Source organism: Lepidothrix coronata, unplaced genomic scaffold (assembly GCF_001604755.1).
Source record: "Lepidothrix coronata isolate B3197 unplaced genomic scaffold, Lepidothrix_coronata-1.0 Scaffold0, whole genome shotgun sequence".
Lineage (NCBI taxonomy): Eukaryota > Metazoa > Chordata > Aves > Passeriformes > Pipridae > Lepidothrix > Lepidothrix coronata.
The window spans coordinates 5766895-5783590 of NW_016690180.1; the positions used below are offsets into that span (position 1 = coordinate 5766895).

Here is a 16696-nt window from a genome sequence, read left to right on the forward strand (position 1 = left end):
GTTCCCTCACTCTAGTGAGGGAACAGTCATGATTTTTCTTTGAGTATGAATTAGTTTAAAACAAAGACTGCCTTAATGCCATCCCCAAGAAGCCTAAAGCACATCCTCGGCCTTCAACTCACTTTTACAGCTCCCCCCAGGCAGTGGATATTGAAACCATACTTTCGGTCTTTCCAGATAGGCACTTTAACCTTTGAGCTGTGGATGGATGACAAACCAGTGGGAGCTGTGACTTGATTTCCCCCTCATTTTCCTGAATGTTTTTTTGGGGGATTGGATTTTTTTGGAAACAAAGTGATATAAAAACTGAGCACCAGGTGCCACTCACCTGTACCTGAAGTAATGTAGGATGTAAACCAAGTTCTGCCCTCAGCACTTCCCTCTGCTAAGTCCAAAAAGTTCTTTGCTAATATCTTTAAAGAACATATACTGTTAAGCAGGCAACTCTGCTAATTAGGACATGATCTAATCCAGGGTCCTAGGTTCCACAACGGATGCTCAAAAATTAGACTTCCATTACAGATATTCCAACTCAATTTACAAAATACAAATAAACTTCAGTAACTGCTCTATGTAATACTTTCTGTGAAGATAAAAGCACTTTTTAAAGTAAGAATTTGTTGGGATTGTTTTTAAAATTGGACCAAAAAAAGCACAAGGGCTACAAGAGCAATTTCTGACTGAAGCAATTTTCAGGTTATTGCATCAATGTAATAGTTGAAATGCTGAATCAAGGGGAATTATGTTCATTTCACAGCAAAAACTTTGTGCAGAAGTTCCAGCTGAACTAAACCACTGAACATTTTGGCCTTTAGGACAACTACATTAAGTCCTTGCAGATATGATAGACTTTGCAGGTTTTGTCTGCTGATCGCAGCAACACACTGTTAATGTTGGCTGCTGTCTTAGTGCTTCTTTGCAAGGCAGCTGCTCAAGCAAGGATTTGCTTCCGAGAGTTCAGTACAGACTGCACAAAAAAAAAAAACAAGCAACCCACCCCATCCAAAAGCTGAAGAATGACCATTTCTATGGCAACTAAAGCACTTGCATGCTCATGCCCAAGATAAATTGGCACAATCTTACAAATGAAGTTTGTATAATCAGAGTGAAAGTAATTTGAGAAAGGTAACTAGAGACTGAACAGAATATTCCAGGTGTAATACTCAAATCATCATCTGTTACTAATTTTTATTACATGGGGGAAAGACTGTACAGAAAAAGCAAAACAGCACACCAATGTAAGGTGGAAGAAGAGAGCAGTGGCTGGCTGCAGTTGTTTGTCTCACCATGGTAGTAGGGTGGTCAGGTGACTAATAAGCTTGTCAGGTTGATTACCCATCAGAGCCAACACCCAGTGTAGTGCTGGCTAGAGAGGAATAGGAAATGACACCTTCACCTCTTGTGTAACTTCACCCTCAGGCTGTGTATTGTTTTGTTATGTAGCTGAGCTAGCAGACTACTGCCACCAGGAGAAAGAAGTGCTGCAATCTCCTTTAGAGTTGTTGGCTTTGGTGCTTGTCTGATTACAAGATAAGATGATCCAGTTCACTTACCCAAGCAAACTAAGAGCATGGAGTCTTTTCACCCATTAATTCTTCTAATAGGCAAAGTTAATACCACTGTCTTGGTAGGAGAGCTAGCTGACAGCATGCTTTCAGCTATGCCACGGTTAAGTATGCAGGCAAGTACAAACTTGGGAAATAGTTTGCTTGCTGAAAAAAATTGCAGTTTTGAGGATCTTCACTTCTAAGTCAGTGATAGTATGCCACAAAGGAATTTCAACCTCTTTGTTCAGCACTAGCTCTCACTATTATTGATACTTCACTTAAAAATTTATTAGAAAAGCAACTGCCCTCAAGCCTAAGAAGTGTTTTAGTTGTTTTGCTTTAGTGTAAGCTTTGACCAATTTAAACCCCTTGCATTTAAGGGAGCACTGCTCAGAGCTCTTCTATATAAATATGCCTAAGATGCAGTCCCTTCTGTGAAGGCGGCCAGCAGCAGCATTTAATCCAGTTACTCACATTAGGGGTAAGCCTAACATACTACACCATCATAGAGCAGTACTTTAGGAACAAAGCAACACAGCTTCCTGTAACAGAGACACTTTATCAATAGCAGAGTATCTTCCAGAAGGCTGTCACATAATAGCATTCCTGGCAGGTTTTAGTGCGTAAGCTTTTTATCATTAACTTGAAGTCCTAAAGCCATATACCAGAGCTGATGGCTACTTCTGAGTGTACTTTTCAAGAAGTCTCCATGAGGCAGCTTTGCATTCAGTAGTTTATTTATAATTGTAAAAGCATAAGTGTTACATACGTTGAGTAATTGCATATTTGTTAGAATCGTACCTACTCATAAGACTGGTGTGTGCAAAGACAAGTCATGCTTAGATTTCCCCCCAGTAGTTTGTTGCTTTAGTATTTATTCCCCTCTTCAGTTAAGTTTCCATAGAAACAGAGTGAGGAAATAAAGATATATAATAGCTAGAGTCATTGAAGTGTATGAAGACATAATCACATAGGCCCTTTAGAACTACTGAAAGTAGAGATCTACCTAGTATTTAAAAGGGCAAAGCCCAGACTAGGCAAAAGTTACAGCAAACAGGCAACAAGCCAAATTACAGGTCACTTAAGCCAGTTGTATTTATAGCTTCTTATGAACATCACATCATTCCAAAAGATAGCAGTGGGGTACATATACACACACATATTTTAAAAAAAGATACATGTATGTATATACATTTTTTTAAATAAGGCATGTATTTATTTCAGGCTCTTAAAATATTTTTCCACCCCCTTTTCCTATTAGTACAGCAGATGTTGCCATTTTATTGCTAAAGAAAGCATACCATCATTGCAAGCAGAACAGCATCAGCACTGGCTTTAGTCAGCAGTCCAGTTGAATTAATAAGGTTCAAGACATATATTAATAGTACGGAAGAATATTACTGTTACAGAAATACAGAAGACTAGCTGAATTCTATTTGAGAGCGCACCAAATCATTCTCTTGACATTGTAGTATAAACTACAAAGCAGAACAGCACCATTTTGGAGCAACAGAAAGATATACCTAAAGTACTACTTTCCCCATCTCTACTTAGTTGTTATATTAAAAAAATACACAAGGGAAGGATGAGGACACAGACTTCATCTTCTGCTCTAACAATGCTTTCTTCTGCAAGAAATGATGCAGGACTTTTGAGCTCATTCAAATATAAATCCTAGTATGAATGAATATGCACGCCGTTTTCTTTGTGTAACTAATAATAGTCACTTGTTAGTATGATTTACAAGGAGCACTCTCTAAGTTTTTTGTCAGCCTGCTTCAAGGAGATCCAGGTGTTTAACATGCTTGATCGCAGTTTGGCCCACACCAAATGGTTGTTTAACCCAAATATCTGGGCAGCAAACTGAGCAGCTCCTTCAGGTGACAGAGTAGTAGGACAGCTAAGACCTGCAGAGAAGAGAATGCCACTTATTAAAGCATAGTTTATAGTCAAAACATTGCCTCTGAAGAACAACTTAAGACAAGATTTGTTTCAGCCTCCAGGTGCAATGATCCAGTTTTAAAGCTAATGAAGCACCACACGTTCCACTACTTCTAACATGACTGCTTCATGGCATTTTAAACCAAAAGCCATCAAACCAAATGACTCCCCTTATACAGAGGTAACGGACTTCTGGGTCCCCTGTTTGCCAAGCATCCATTCAAGTCACTAACAAAGTTAAAAACCGTAGAGGTAGCAACGCACTGAAGTAATAGTTAAGTGTTGAGGTCTCACCTATACTAGGTATTATTTTGATCTTTGGTAATAAGGAGAACGCAACAAAATTCAAATATTTAAATTCCCATTAGTACTATTTCCAATTTCGTACTGGAATATTTAGCAAGGATAAGTCAAGGTTTATATTTTTCTAAAGACTCTTCCTATGTAATCCTTACTCTGTCTATTGGGCTTTTTGTCATGAAGAAGTCCAAAGACTACAAACAACATATTTCTAAAGACTTTGCTCAGTACTGGTCCAGGTACTTTTCCACATGTGTGTATACCAGAACAACAAAAATAGAGCTAGATCAGAACAGGAGCATAAGTTGAAGATAATCTTACCACTGGGTAGTCTGAGAGAGGACCACACATCCTGAGTGCCCCAGTCAGCTGAGAGTGGAGGGCAGTTGACAACTGGGTAAGCAGTATTACCAGACATGACTGGCCCCAAGCCATTGCTTCTGCCAGCGACTGCAACAAACACTGTTGGGATTCCATCTCCTGGTGGGCAGGAAGACAATCAGTGATAAGCAATCCACCTTGTTGTCTACCACCTGCTTTCACAGGAACTTGGATAAAGTCCACAGTTCTGTTTGCAGTTGTTTTGTCAATTCCACTAGAATTTTGTATTCACCTTCCCCCTTTACAGAAATAGCTTCTAAATCTTTCAGCCTTAAATCCCACCTGCTGTTTACCACAACTGAAGTTAGTATTTCTTACTCTGCCTCTGAGGGGAAATCTCAGTATCAGAGAAAGAGGTGCTGCTTAGCTTTGTAGAGAATATAGCCATTAAACCTCTGGCATAGTTCAGGTGTTCCTCTCCTTAAATCTTGAACAGTTCACCTCGAAGTGTTTCTCAACTATGGTTACCACATTTGTAGTTTCACTAAGTAGAAAGTATACTCGCACAAAAATAAGTAGTTCATATCTGCTAGGCTATAAACAGTTTTGAAGAGATGTCAAGTTTTCTTGGCAAAGACAATAATTTAAATCAAGCATCTTTTTCTCAGGACATCTAAAGTAATAAGCAAGAATATTTTCACAAAACGGGCAGGAAAGCATAGTGGGAGCAACATCTGCTTTGTAAATAACATAATAATATTCAGAGTCAACTAGAGAAACTGTTGTTCCTCCTTATTTCAGAAGGGCTGGAATTGAGATGCTACAATAAATGTGTTAACATGATCAAGGCTTGGGCAAAGCAGTTCTGGTACTGAAAAAAGCAGAGGATGGAAGCTGTGGCTGGGCAGTAGGACAACACATTACTCTGAAACTGCTTAGAACAGTCTGTCATTATGCAATTAGCAAGTGTGAATCAGCGTTGTAACAACTTGGTGTTCTGTTTAACAGAAAATGGAAAAACCCCACATAAATCCTCAGGTTGCCAAGTCATTCTGGAACATGATGCTGTTTCAATTCAAATCAGTATTTCTTTGGCATTTACCTTCATATTCTGCTTTGATCCTCAAGGTTTCATCCGGCCCTTTATGAGCAGAGGTCACTCTTAATTCACAAGGAATTCCAAAGGTTGCACATGCCTTTTTTATTTTTTCACAGTGACTGAGGTCAGAAGGAGATCCCATCAACACCACAACTCTGCCCTGGCTCTTTGTTTTCAGAAGCAGCTAGGGAGAAGAGTGGAGAGGGGGGGAAAGAAAAGCAGTCAGCAGAATTGAAGACATGGAATTATCAAAGTCTAAATGTGTTGTTCATAAAAACAGGTACCTCCACTCTCTCTGAAACCCATTCGAAGTTTCTCTTAACCATTTGCAGTGCTTCAGGAGTCACTTCTTTCAGGTCCCGATAGGACTGAAAAGAGGAAAATAAAAATACTGAAGTGTTGTGGTTTAACCCCAGACAGCAACCAAGCCCCATGCAGCTCACTCACTCTCCATCATGGGATCAGGGAGAGAACTGGAAGAGTAAGAGCAGGAAAACTCATGGGTTGAGATAAAGACAGTTTAATAGGGAAAGCAAAAACCACGTATGCAAGCAAAGTGAAACACAGAATTCATTCACTGCTTCCCATGGGCAGGCAGGTGTTCAGCCATTCCCAGGAGAGCAGGGCCCCATCACATGTAACAGTTACTTGGAAAGACAAACACCATCACTCCAAACGTCTTGTTTTTCCTCCTCCTTCTCCCCAGCAGTATATACTGAGCATCATGTCATATGGTATGGATTATCCCTTTGGTCAGCTGGAGTCACCTGTCCAGCTGTGTCTCTCCCAGCCTCCCACACACCCCCAACTTCCTCACCAGTGTGGCAGTACAAAAAGCATAGAAGGCCTTGGCTCTGTGTAAGCCCTGCCCAGCAATAACAAAAACATCTCTATATTATCAACACTGTGTTCAGCACAAATCCAAAACACCAGCCACTGTGAAGAAAATTAACTCAGCCCCAGCCAAAACCAGCATAAGAAGTTAATGTGGTTTGGGTACACAAAGCACTCATTTTGCTACCGTAATAGATAAGAATTATTATTACACCTCAACTGAAATATTTATGCAGTTTCTAGCCATTCTACAGGAAGGAGAACAGAGATTGGTACAGATATGGAAAAACTGAATATAGAAGACACTGGAATATATAAATATATTGGATATATAGAATATATAAATATATTGGGATATAATTAATGAAGAACTATCTCAACAGGTATAAACAACCTCCTACATTACAACTTTATGGCCATTTGCAACACAAAAGACTTTTAGCCATGAGGGCATCAAGGTTTTGGAAGCTTTCCAAAGGGAAAATGTAAGGAAAGACATACAACTTCTTTAATATTGGATTTGTAATGACATGATTGCCTGTACCAGCCAACCTATGTTCTACATCATGTTATCATGGACCTTATTTTAGGGAGATGAGCAAAAGCATCAAAGCAATTCATTCAAGCATGCTACTACATAATTCAGGTCAAGTAAACAATAGAGTAGTTCTGCTTTCCAGTTTAAAATTAATACCCTTCCTCCCATACACACTTTGGAAATTGTCCCCTGTGGCTTACAACCAGTTTCTCTCACAGAGTCTCTGTGAGAGAATGTCTTAACATTGAGAATTGTCTTAACAACCATGATAAACTCCAGGGCAGAAGCATTCCCAAACCAGTTCTTTCATGAACTACTTACCTGGTAGTTCGGAGATATTTGAGAAGTATAACTGCTACAATTTTAAATATAGGACAAGTTTTGTTTGAAATTTAAGTTTGCAGTCCTCATATGTGGGCACAGTCTATTAGTAACACTTTTAGAGGCAACAATATTGAATTCATGGTTAAACAAAAATAAATAATGAAGAAAAGTATCCTCCCTGCAGTTCCCTCTTATGTATCACCAGATCTCTACTAGTAGAGGATACCACTCTGAATAAAGAGAGAAACTTGGAGGCAGATCTGGGAACCAAAGCTGATTTGTTATCCAGATATTATTATTATTATTATTATTATTATTATTATATGCACAAGTCATATTCTTATCATCCCTGGAAGCTCCACACTTTATTACAATAGCTCCAGTCAATAGTGCTGTTGGGTATTTCAACTGAAGATATACAGAGGATTTTTTTTCCTACCACAAACCAGATAAACTATTTAAATAAGAAGAAACTCAGACATTAGGTACCATATGAACTACTCTGTAACAAGATAAGACTATCTGGAAAAAGCCATACTGAAAAAAGTAACTCCTACAGTTTAACATCTGCTTTTATTCTCCCTCCCAGTTGACTTAGAAGGTAAAAAGATTAAAGCATTACCTGTTTGTCCTTCTGCTGGCTTCTGTCTCCTGCTGGCCACAGTCTCCATGAATCATTATCAATAACATCAGCAAGAACTATTTCTTTTGTCAGCATATTAACACCAAATTCAATCTAAGAAGACCGTAAGAATCCTATTTTAGTAAATATACAGTGACATATTTCCTGCCAGAACTGGGATCATAAAAAATGAAATTCTTATACCTTGAGGTCTACCAGAGTACAGTTTTGGGGCTGCCATGCTTTTTCCAGGATCTCAAAAATAGCTTGAGTAGAACGAGCCATAATATCCACTTCAGTCTGGCCAATAGTAAGTCCAGCAAAACAGAATTTTGCTTCAATTATTTGCTCCTCAGACCACTGTGGATCATTATTAGCATCATCCTTTTAAGAAAACCAGAACAAATACATCACATAATTTAAGCTTGCTATTAGAGGAAAATAACCATTAAAAGATACTAGGTTTTTAAAAAAGAAACTACTATTTTATGATTAGCATTAAAAAAAGTGACAGGATACACCAAAACCAACATTTTAGGTCACAATTCACAAGATACTTCTTTGAGCATGCATTTCCAAAGAATTTCAGAATCCTAAGTGACTAGCTAGCTACTTACCCTCACCGTGCAAGTAGTGTTTATTTTAATTTCTTCAAATATATCAACAGATCTGTTTCAACTGGTGCAGCTTATGCCTAAAAAGTTCTTATACCTACATTTTTCTATTCTTACGTACAGTTTGGCTTGTTATTCTTTGATGGCCCTGTAAGCCAGATTGTATGCACTTTAGACAAAATAACTGTTGGACAAGAATGCAAGAAAACATTAGGATGGCAAAACTACTGATAGGGTTGGTCAGACACTAGCACTACTTGCTTTACCTGTCAGCCCTTTAAAGGAGATAGAGTTCTACTTCTGTTTAAGTTTGATTAACATCACAGGAAAGGAAACTTACCTTGTAAAACATCTCAATTTTGGGTGGGTAAAACTTATATCCTTCTTTGACACCAGGGTTTCTCTTGAGGAAGGAGCCAGTAGCAATTCTTCTGCACACCCATTCAATTGGGATCATTTCACAGTGAGCTGCTATGAATGCTGTGTCACTCTGTTTCCTGACAAAAGCTGTTTTGATTCCTAAATATAAAGACAGCAGCTTAGTTCCATGAGTAGGCACATTCCACACTTGAAACAAGGGTCACAAAATGATCTTTAATTTTAAGTACATCTGAATCTTGTTCTCCCCTGGATTTAAGGGACATACTGAATCTTTGAGTATCTTAAGCCTACCCTGGCCTTGCAAAAGGCAATCAGTGCAGTTATTTCCCACAAGTCTTTAGTTTTGCCGGTTTTATCATACTACACTCACTTGTAGCTCAGAAATCCTGCTCTTGCAAATAATTTTGTTCACAGAGCCTTTTTTTTAATAAATCTATCCTTCACAATGTTTTTGTTTGTTTAAAAAAAAATAAATTAGCAGCAACCAAGTACCCAACCATGCTCTCTGGTGGAACATTCATTACACATTGAATTGTGTAATTGGAGGGTTTCAAAGTAAAGGGAGCATGGTAGTCTTTACTATTTTACTTAATGAAGGAGGATGGGGCAGAGGGCAGAATGGCTTTGTCCTCCCTTTCATTGCAAACAGTTATTTAGGGCACTAGATCTTAAAGATTTCTTAGGCAAAAGACAGTAAAACCCAGAAGCTTGTGTACCCAAACAAACCTGTTGCAGCAAGTCAGCATTTTTACATGGTAAGATGACCGACCCCATATTAAACAGGGACAGCCAACACATTCAGATCAGCATTTTAAGTGCAAAATGGCTCTTTTTTTAAATTTAGCTCTTGAGGAAAGTCCCACCTTTCTCCCCACCCAAGAGCAAGACAACTGTCAAGCCCAACTGGCATCTGCCAGAAACACAAGGCAAAGGAGCTGCATTCAGTCAAACTAAGGAGTACCTCTATTCCATACCACTTCCAAAGCCGTAAAGAAGGAATTAAAAGGTCTTAAAATATAGTATTAACACTGACTCTTCAGATTTTGTTGCGTTTCCTTCAAGGGCAGAATGATTTAAATAATCAACTGCACATTAAGTCACTTCTAAATCCAGGCATTACAGACCCTGTATGGTTCACTACTACATTTTTCATCAGTGCAGATGTGCTTTTGCTGGGCTGACATTAGCTCTATTATAAAAGGGAGAGAAACTTTAACAGAACTTCGTAAATCATCAACTCTGAAAGAGCAGGTTAGGAAGAGTTGCACAATAAGGCAGCCATATTATCTGCCATTTACACTCAAATAAGCAAACTGGAAAAGAACCCTGAAAGGTCTTTTGTTGCTTTAAAAAGCAGCTGCAGTTTACTCTGCATGTTTTTCCACAGCACCTGTGGAAGGTATGAGCACAACCCATTTATGGATTTTTGACAGGTCTACAGAATGGCTTCTTCATGTTAAAAGTTCACATTTCTAGGAAATGAAATATTTTCATTGTTATCTTAACTTGCCATTCAAAAACTAGGCAAAACATCTCACTAACTGTTCATAAACAAAAATTGGTAGTTTAAATCAACTACAGATATGATCAGATACCTTGGAGGCTTTCTTTGTACTCCTAAGAAAGCCAGTGACTGAGGATTACACTGAATTACTTGATGTATCTTTGTCTCAGTCCATATTTTAGGAACCACACACACAAAAACATGCAACTCTACAGAAACCATCTGTCTCACATATGAAACATAGTAGGACTTCACTGTTTGTCTGAGAGCCATTACCACACCTTATAACAGATAATACAAATTCTAGACTAACTCAGATGGTACCCAAAGCAATCTTCATGTGAATACTTCAAAGCGCACTGAGCACACAACTATAAGCAGTCTTGACCAAGTTTACTGGTGCTTGTAGTACAGTACTGTTTGCAGACTCACCACCAGCACAAATTCCTCTTTGCAAGTTGCAAACTTCTCAAAGACATTTCAAAATGCTTTCTCAAAGCAAAGCTACTGGCTCCATTTTTGGAAATGCAATGCAAAACTTACCCAAGTGACTCAAGTTAGTTATGTATTCTGTGACACCTCACTTTTAGCATCAGAGATATTTTGAGTTTTTTAAAGTAAGCTTTAAGCTTCTGACACATTCAATACAGACTGATAAATGTATTTGCAACGTGGTCCTCACATGTGTTGTAGAAATGTACAAAACTAACAGAAACTTTATGTTGCTATAACACAACTGAGGGGGAAAAATACACTGTAATTTAATGTTTTAACATTCATACACAAATTTCACACAGCCTAGAGGTAGTCTGGCAGTGCCACTAGCTAGCAGTGACTTCTATGCAGGCAGATGTATGCAGAGGGGAGGATTAGGGGCACGTCCAAACAAGTAGGAGAAACTACTGTAGTTATCTGCCAGACTAGATTACTGCAAATACTCTCATGTTCCAAATGAACAAGTTGTCCACCCATCTCTGAAGTACAACAGAGAAAAGCATAACTAAAAACTAATAAAAAAGAGACTAAAAAGCCACCAGAGCCTCAAGGCAGGTTAAACCCTTATATAGAAACAATGCTGGTTTGCAACAATGTCTGGAACACACGGGTATACACTCTACCTTTAAAATACTTACCCGCTTCCTGAAGCAGCTGAAACACACAGCTAGTTGTTGTGTTGGAAATGGCAGCCTTCCCTTCCATTCGGTCCTTCCTGGCCGCATTTCCCGCCGTTATTTGGTCTTTTGACTGCATGAGAACACATCCCGGGATGTCTGGCAGCTCATACACTTCTTTCGTTTTACCTTCATTAACTTTTTTACCAAGTTTCAGGTCTACAAAAATTAAAAAAAAAAAGAAATCAGTTTAGCATCGTTTAGACTTGTTTACTTCCGCACGCACGCCCACAACCTTCTCCTCTAAAGGGGGACCCAGCAGGACCCCGCGCTGCGGTCAGAGACCACGAGGAGCTCGCTAAGCCCCCACGCACGGTGCGACTTGGTCACGTTCCCCCCGATCAGCGAGGCCGAAAGCCATCGCTCCCGGCTCCTGTCCAGGCGGCCCCGGCTCGCCAGGGACGCGCCGGTTGCAGGCGGGCAGGTCCTGCGGGAGGCGGCGGTGCTGCCCCGGCCATGGGGAGCCGGGAGCTGCCGCCTGAGCGCTACAGGCAGGACCCGCGCCTCTTTCACCACTTTTTTTTTATCTTTGGGACAAACCCGAAGCTCCGCGATCTGAGCGGCGCGGGGCGGCAGCCGCCCGCAGCATCCTCCACCTGGAACTGCCCGTCGCCGTCTCTCCGGCGGGACGGGGGGCAGCCGTGCCCACCCTCGCGGCCACCCACAAGAAAAAATATATAAATCAGAACTACGCGAGAAAAAAGTTGGCTCCGGAGCACTTACATCCCGAGCCCGCTAAGCGGACGCTGGCCCGCGGGAGCGGCGCCCTCGACCCACCCCCGCGACGGCCGCCCGGTTACCTGATGCTGCGGGGGCCATGGCTGCGGCGGGAGCGGGCGCGGGCACCTAGAGCACAGAGAGAACCTGAGCGCACGGCGTGGGCTCAGCCGCTGGGGTAAGAAGGGGCTGGCGGAAGGGGCGGGCAGGCCGGGCCGCGGAAAGCGGCGCCGCCCGCCAATCGCCGCCCAACGCAGCGGGGCGGCCCCGCCGAGCCCCCCGGGCGAGCCCCGGGTGGCAGCATCTCCCCCCCCTCCCGAGCAAACACGGCCCCGGCCCGCTGCCCAGCCAATGTCGACGCCGCACCGCGCCCGGCCCAGGGCCCCCCGCGCCCCCTGCCCCGCGGGCAAACATCCCCCCCTGGCCTGGATCGCCCCGCGGGCAAACATCTCCCCACCCCCCCCCCGGCCTGGAGCGCCCCGCGGGGTCGCGGGGCCGAGGGGAAGCGAGGGGAGGCGGGGCCGAGCGAGGCGGCGGTGCGGGCCGGGGGTGCGGTGCTCGCCCCCCCGCATGTAAATGAGGGCGGGAGGCTCCCGGCGAGCCACCGGGAGCCCCGGGCGGGAGGCGCTGTGGGCTGAGCGCGCTGCCGGCAGCAGTGCGCGGGAGCCGCCGGAGCGGGGCCGGGACTGAGAGCGGGGCCGGGACTGAGAGCGGGGCCGCCACGTGCTACCCGCGCCATGGAGCTGGAGGAGCTGGGCATCCGGGAGGAGTGCGGCGTGTTCGGCTGCATCGCCTCCGGCGCGTGGCCCACGGAGCTGGACGTGCCCCATGTGCTCACGCTGGGGCTGGTGGGGCTGCAGCACAGGTAAGGAGGCGGGGGGGCTCGGGGGCTCGGGGGTCGGCTCTGGCCGGACGAGGCCACCGTCCGGAACCGGCGGCTCCGTGTCGGGGCCGGGCCGCGGCGGCTGCCCCGGGGCCGGGCCGGTCGGGTCCCCGCGCCGGCACGTGCAGCTGGGAGGGTAGCGGGCGGCGGGAGCGGCCTGGGACGGGAGAGGAGCGGGCTGGTACAGGAGTGGGGAAAACACCGCGGCCGGGGGGCCTTCCCGCCCCAGCCGGTCCCTTCCGCCCCGCGCTGGCGGGGAGCCCCGGCCGTATCCCGGAGCCGAAGCGCAAGGAACGCCCCGGCGCCTCCCGCCCCCTCGGGCTGGCCCCGCCGAAGAAACAGCTCTCGGATGCCTTTGGACCTCGGCTGCATCTCGCTTGAGTCGCATCCGCTGCCGGGGCCGCGCCACCGGCCCGAGCGTGCGAGCGTATCTGCGCGGAGCCCGCGGTGTCGCCGCGCCTCGGGCGGCGGGGATGCGCCCCCTGCAGCGGGATCCGCTGCGGGATGCGCAGAGGGATGCAGGAAAGCGCCCGCCGCCCCGTCCCAGCCACGCTGGGCGCTGACCTGCCGGCGGCTCGGCGAGGCCCTGCCATCACTCTCGAGATGCTCTCGTTAAAGTGTAACTCACAGAAATCGAGGTTACCGAAACCGAGCAGTACTTGAACGTTTTTAGGCGCCTGCTAGCCATAGTGGATGATCTATCACCATGATACAATAAAACTTCTACCTAGCATGTCTATGGCAATGTACAACAGACCTGACTCGCTGTGATCCATGTGGATGCAGAGTGCAGAGTGAAGTTTGGGTTCTGCTTCCATTTGGTTGGCATCCAGAGTAATAATATTATGGTCTGACATATACTAATCATTTTTTTAGTGGTGCCAGAAAGGGATATCCTCCTTGTGGGAACACGTGCACAGACAAACACACACATGCTCGCTTAGTGTAGTACATGCTGGGCTTCTGTTGTACACACAGCCTGTATACTGTGCCTATCTTCACAGTTGCAAAAAGTGTGCTAAATAAACACATTCCTGACAGTCTGCGTAGGTGGGCTTCTCCAAGTACACATGCACTGAATAGATCAAATATGTTCTTTGTATTTCTGAGGTCACAGACATGTAAAGGTTGGTTTGAAATTGGTTTTGGACCAACAATAGGAAATAGTTTACGCAGAGATTTTATGTATATTACAGTGAAGTTTCATATACTTTTACTGGTGAAATGCTGCATCCCTACATGATTCTTGTATCCTAATAATTCAGTCTGGGCTGCAGGTGTGTCATTTATAAGCTGTATATATTTGCCAGTGTCCATCAAAAAAAATGTTATTGGAAGTTATAGAGCTGCAGAATTCAAGGAACAAAGCCATGTAATTAATAGTCTCAATTTAGGTTGTGCATTTTATCTGTGAAGAGGCTGGATAAGAAAATCTTACTTCATTTTTTGCTTACAGTTTCACTGGTGGACCTGGAGTTTCTTAGTTGGAAATAAAATGATCGATGTATTTTCATTACTTTCCTTTTCATTATCTCAATTTTCATTGCAACCTTATTTCATGATTTTTCAATATGCATTTTTTTCATATTTTTTTTCTTTCTGATGGGCACTTGACAATTATATTTAATTTGCATGAGCTTTTTAATATCAGATATCCCCTGTGGAGGACACAACTGTAGACAATAATACTAATGTTATATTGAAACTAAACAGTTCACAAGTTCTACAAGAAGCTACACACCTAAAGACATACATGCACTGCCTCTGATTCTAATTTTCTAACTCAACAATTGTCAAAATTTTTAAGAGATGCTTTCTTAGAGACATAAACATTGCATATGTAAAGTGAAATTTGGTATACCTTTGCAAGCACTCCATAAAAGTCTGTTAAATAGCTGAGATGTTAATTTTCTCTCTAACCTCTTTGCATATTTCCTACTATGAGTTGTAGAAGAATTAGCATCCCTATCAGGAAGTAATAAGACAATAGCTATTTTTCTTCCTACTTTTAGGAATGTATGTTGAAAACCAGAATTAAGATTTAGCATTAACTGCATCAGTAAATTTCATTAAGCCCATTGTTTTAAAGTTAAAAACTAAGACTTGTCTCTTAACCATAGGCCTTTAAAGATAAGTAAATATGAAAGAAAGTTGTAGTAAATATTAATGGGCCATCCAAGTCAGGCCTCAGTGACTAACAAATTTGACTGGCCACTAGAAAATACAGTCCTTCAGTGGGGATGTTTGCAAATGAAAACTTGAAACTCTGTATGCTGGATCAGGCTATCAAAATATTTCAGCGTGTATTCAGTGGGGTGTGTGTGTGAGTGGTGCTCAATGCTGCTCTGAAACTATTCTGCATGAAAAATTGGAGTGTATATGTAAGCAAGGCTCTGGAGACCACAAGTAGGCATATCATGAAAGATAAAAGGTAGAGTTGAAATTTCACTAACATGACATAAGCAGAAACAACTTTAAAAGTTGTTTTGGGTTTTGTTGGGTTTTTATATATATATCTCATTAAAAAGCAGCTGCTAGATTGTTGAGGCTTAAATTCACACTCCTTTATAGCAAAAGTTAGAACATGGCTTTTCATTGGCTCTTACTTTATGATGGTGAACTGTGAATTAAAATGAAAACCAGTATATTCCTACTCACAGGCTAACCAAGGCCTTCCACACACTAAGAACATTTTATTGATTTAACTTGACACCATTTTAACATTTTACAGCTATGTTAGCAGCGAACGTTCTTTATGTTTGAAAGTTTCAATTCTGCTAAAGCTAGTGCTGTTACTCTGGCGTCAACATTAAAAAGGCTCAAAAGTAGATGTTCTAAATCATCTCTGCATTTTGAAAGCCAGGGAACAAAGTCTCTGCAAAATCCACTGACAGCGTGCCAAAATAAAATCAGAGGATATTGGTAAGGAGAGAACATTCTTGGGGGCAGCGAGGGAGGGAGGAGGAGTTACTCTGAGTTACAAATCTATTAAACATCATTTGAGTCCTTGACCAGGACAAATTTGCAAAGTTAATCTTCGAACAAGTGTGATTTCTGTTAACTTCTTGCAAAATTCCCAAGAAAATATTTTTGGCAGTAATACTGTGTACAGAAACCTGAGTGCATCCAGTGTTGTACTGATTTTTAGAAAAAGGCTTTGAAAGGCCTCTTCTATGCAAGTGGAAGTCCTGTTAAGTCAGGGAATAATCCCTTGTCCCAGCTCAGCTGGGCCCGTGTGTGAAATTTGTTGAGTGGAGGCTTTGTCAGTGTGCTTTTTGGTACCTTTCCTGTTACTGTACACTATTAAACACACCATCTATAACACTGCTGATGCTTTTGAGAAAGCACGCAGGATTACTCTTGAGGAGAAAAGATAGCGCAGAAAGAATCGTGCCTTGCAGAGTGCACCACCTGGGGAGTCTTTCTGCTGTGCCTTTTGCAGCCGGACATGTCTATCTCGCATTGGCCTTTTTAGCCACCAACGCACTTGCAACAAACGCGGGTAGAGCCCTTCCCAAATCTTCGTTCGCAAAGCCTAGCCATGACACTATTAAAACCCACATAACAGAACCCAGATAATTGCCAATATAATTCAAGAATTTTTACTTCTCTTTCAATCTAGTTTTTTTTACTAGTTGCTTTACATTAGCCGTCATTCCAAATACCTACACTGACATAGCATAATCAAAGTGCTAACCTTCTATATACAATGTCTTGGTTACAAGATAGGGGTCATTTTAAAGGCCATTTAGCAAGCTGTTGATATCCTGAGTTACACCTTGAATCTTCCAAACAAAAAGCTTAAAATTGTGATAGTATTTGGATGGGAGTTTTCTGAGGAACACAGATATGCTACACATAATGATTTAGTATGTAACATATATACCTCTTCATTTCAT

At 42.7% G+C, this 16696-nt stretch overlaps 2 protein-coding genes across 3 annotated transcripts in view; one reads left to right on the plus strand and one right to left on the minus strand.

Moving 5' to 3' along the window:
* Window positions 1-2266: 2266 nt before the first annotated feature.
* On the minus strand, window positions 2267-12121 carry PAICS (phosphoribosylaminoimidazole carboxylase; phosphoribosylaminoimidazolesuccinocarboxamide synthase). Its single transcript, XM_017808166.1, has 9 exons — window positions 11998-12121; window positions 11159-11356; window positions 8481-8659; window positions 7731-7910; window positions 7527-7640; window positions 5493-5576; window positions 5212-5392; window positions 4110-4268; window positions 2267-3454 (listed from the first exon to the last, which is right to left on the minus strand). The coding sequence occupies exons 1-9, from the start codon at window positions 12014-12016 to the stop codon at window positions 3288-3290; spliced, it is 1281 nt and encodes a 426-aa protein (XP_017663655.1). The 5' UTR covers window positions 12017-12121; the 3' UTR covers window positions 2267-3287.
* Window positions 12122-12549: 428 nt separating this feature from the next.
* Window positions 12550-16696, plus strand: part of PPAT (phosphoribosyl pyrophosphate amidotransferase) — a 47437-nt gene continuing 43290 nt past the window's right edge. Inside the window, exon 1 of one of the 2 annotated variants that reach the window (XM_017807602.1) lies at window positions 12550-12779. In XM_017807602.1, coding sequence (XP_017663091.1) covers window positions 12652-12779 — 128 coding nt within the window. In that variant the 5' untranslated portion in view covers window positions 12550-12651. The remainder of the gene's footprint in view (window positions 12780-16696) is intronic. The other variant, XM_017807697.1, reaches the window with a different exon arrangement.

Coding starts and splice junctions, on each gene's coding strand:
- PAICS (XM_017808166.1), bottom strand. Junction 7,911..8,480: donor AAATTGAGATGTTTTACAAG/GTAAGTTTCCTT, acceptor TTTTCTTAAAAG/GATGATGCTAATAATGATCC. Junction 3,455..4,109: donor CTCTCTCAGACTACCCAGTG/GTAAGATTATCT, acceptor TCTTCTCTGCAG/GTCTTAGCTGTCCTACTACT.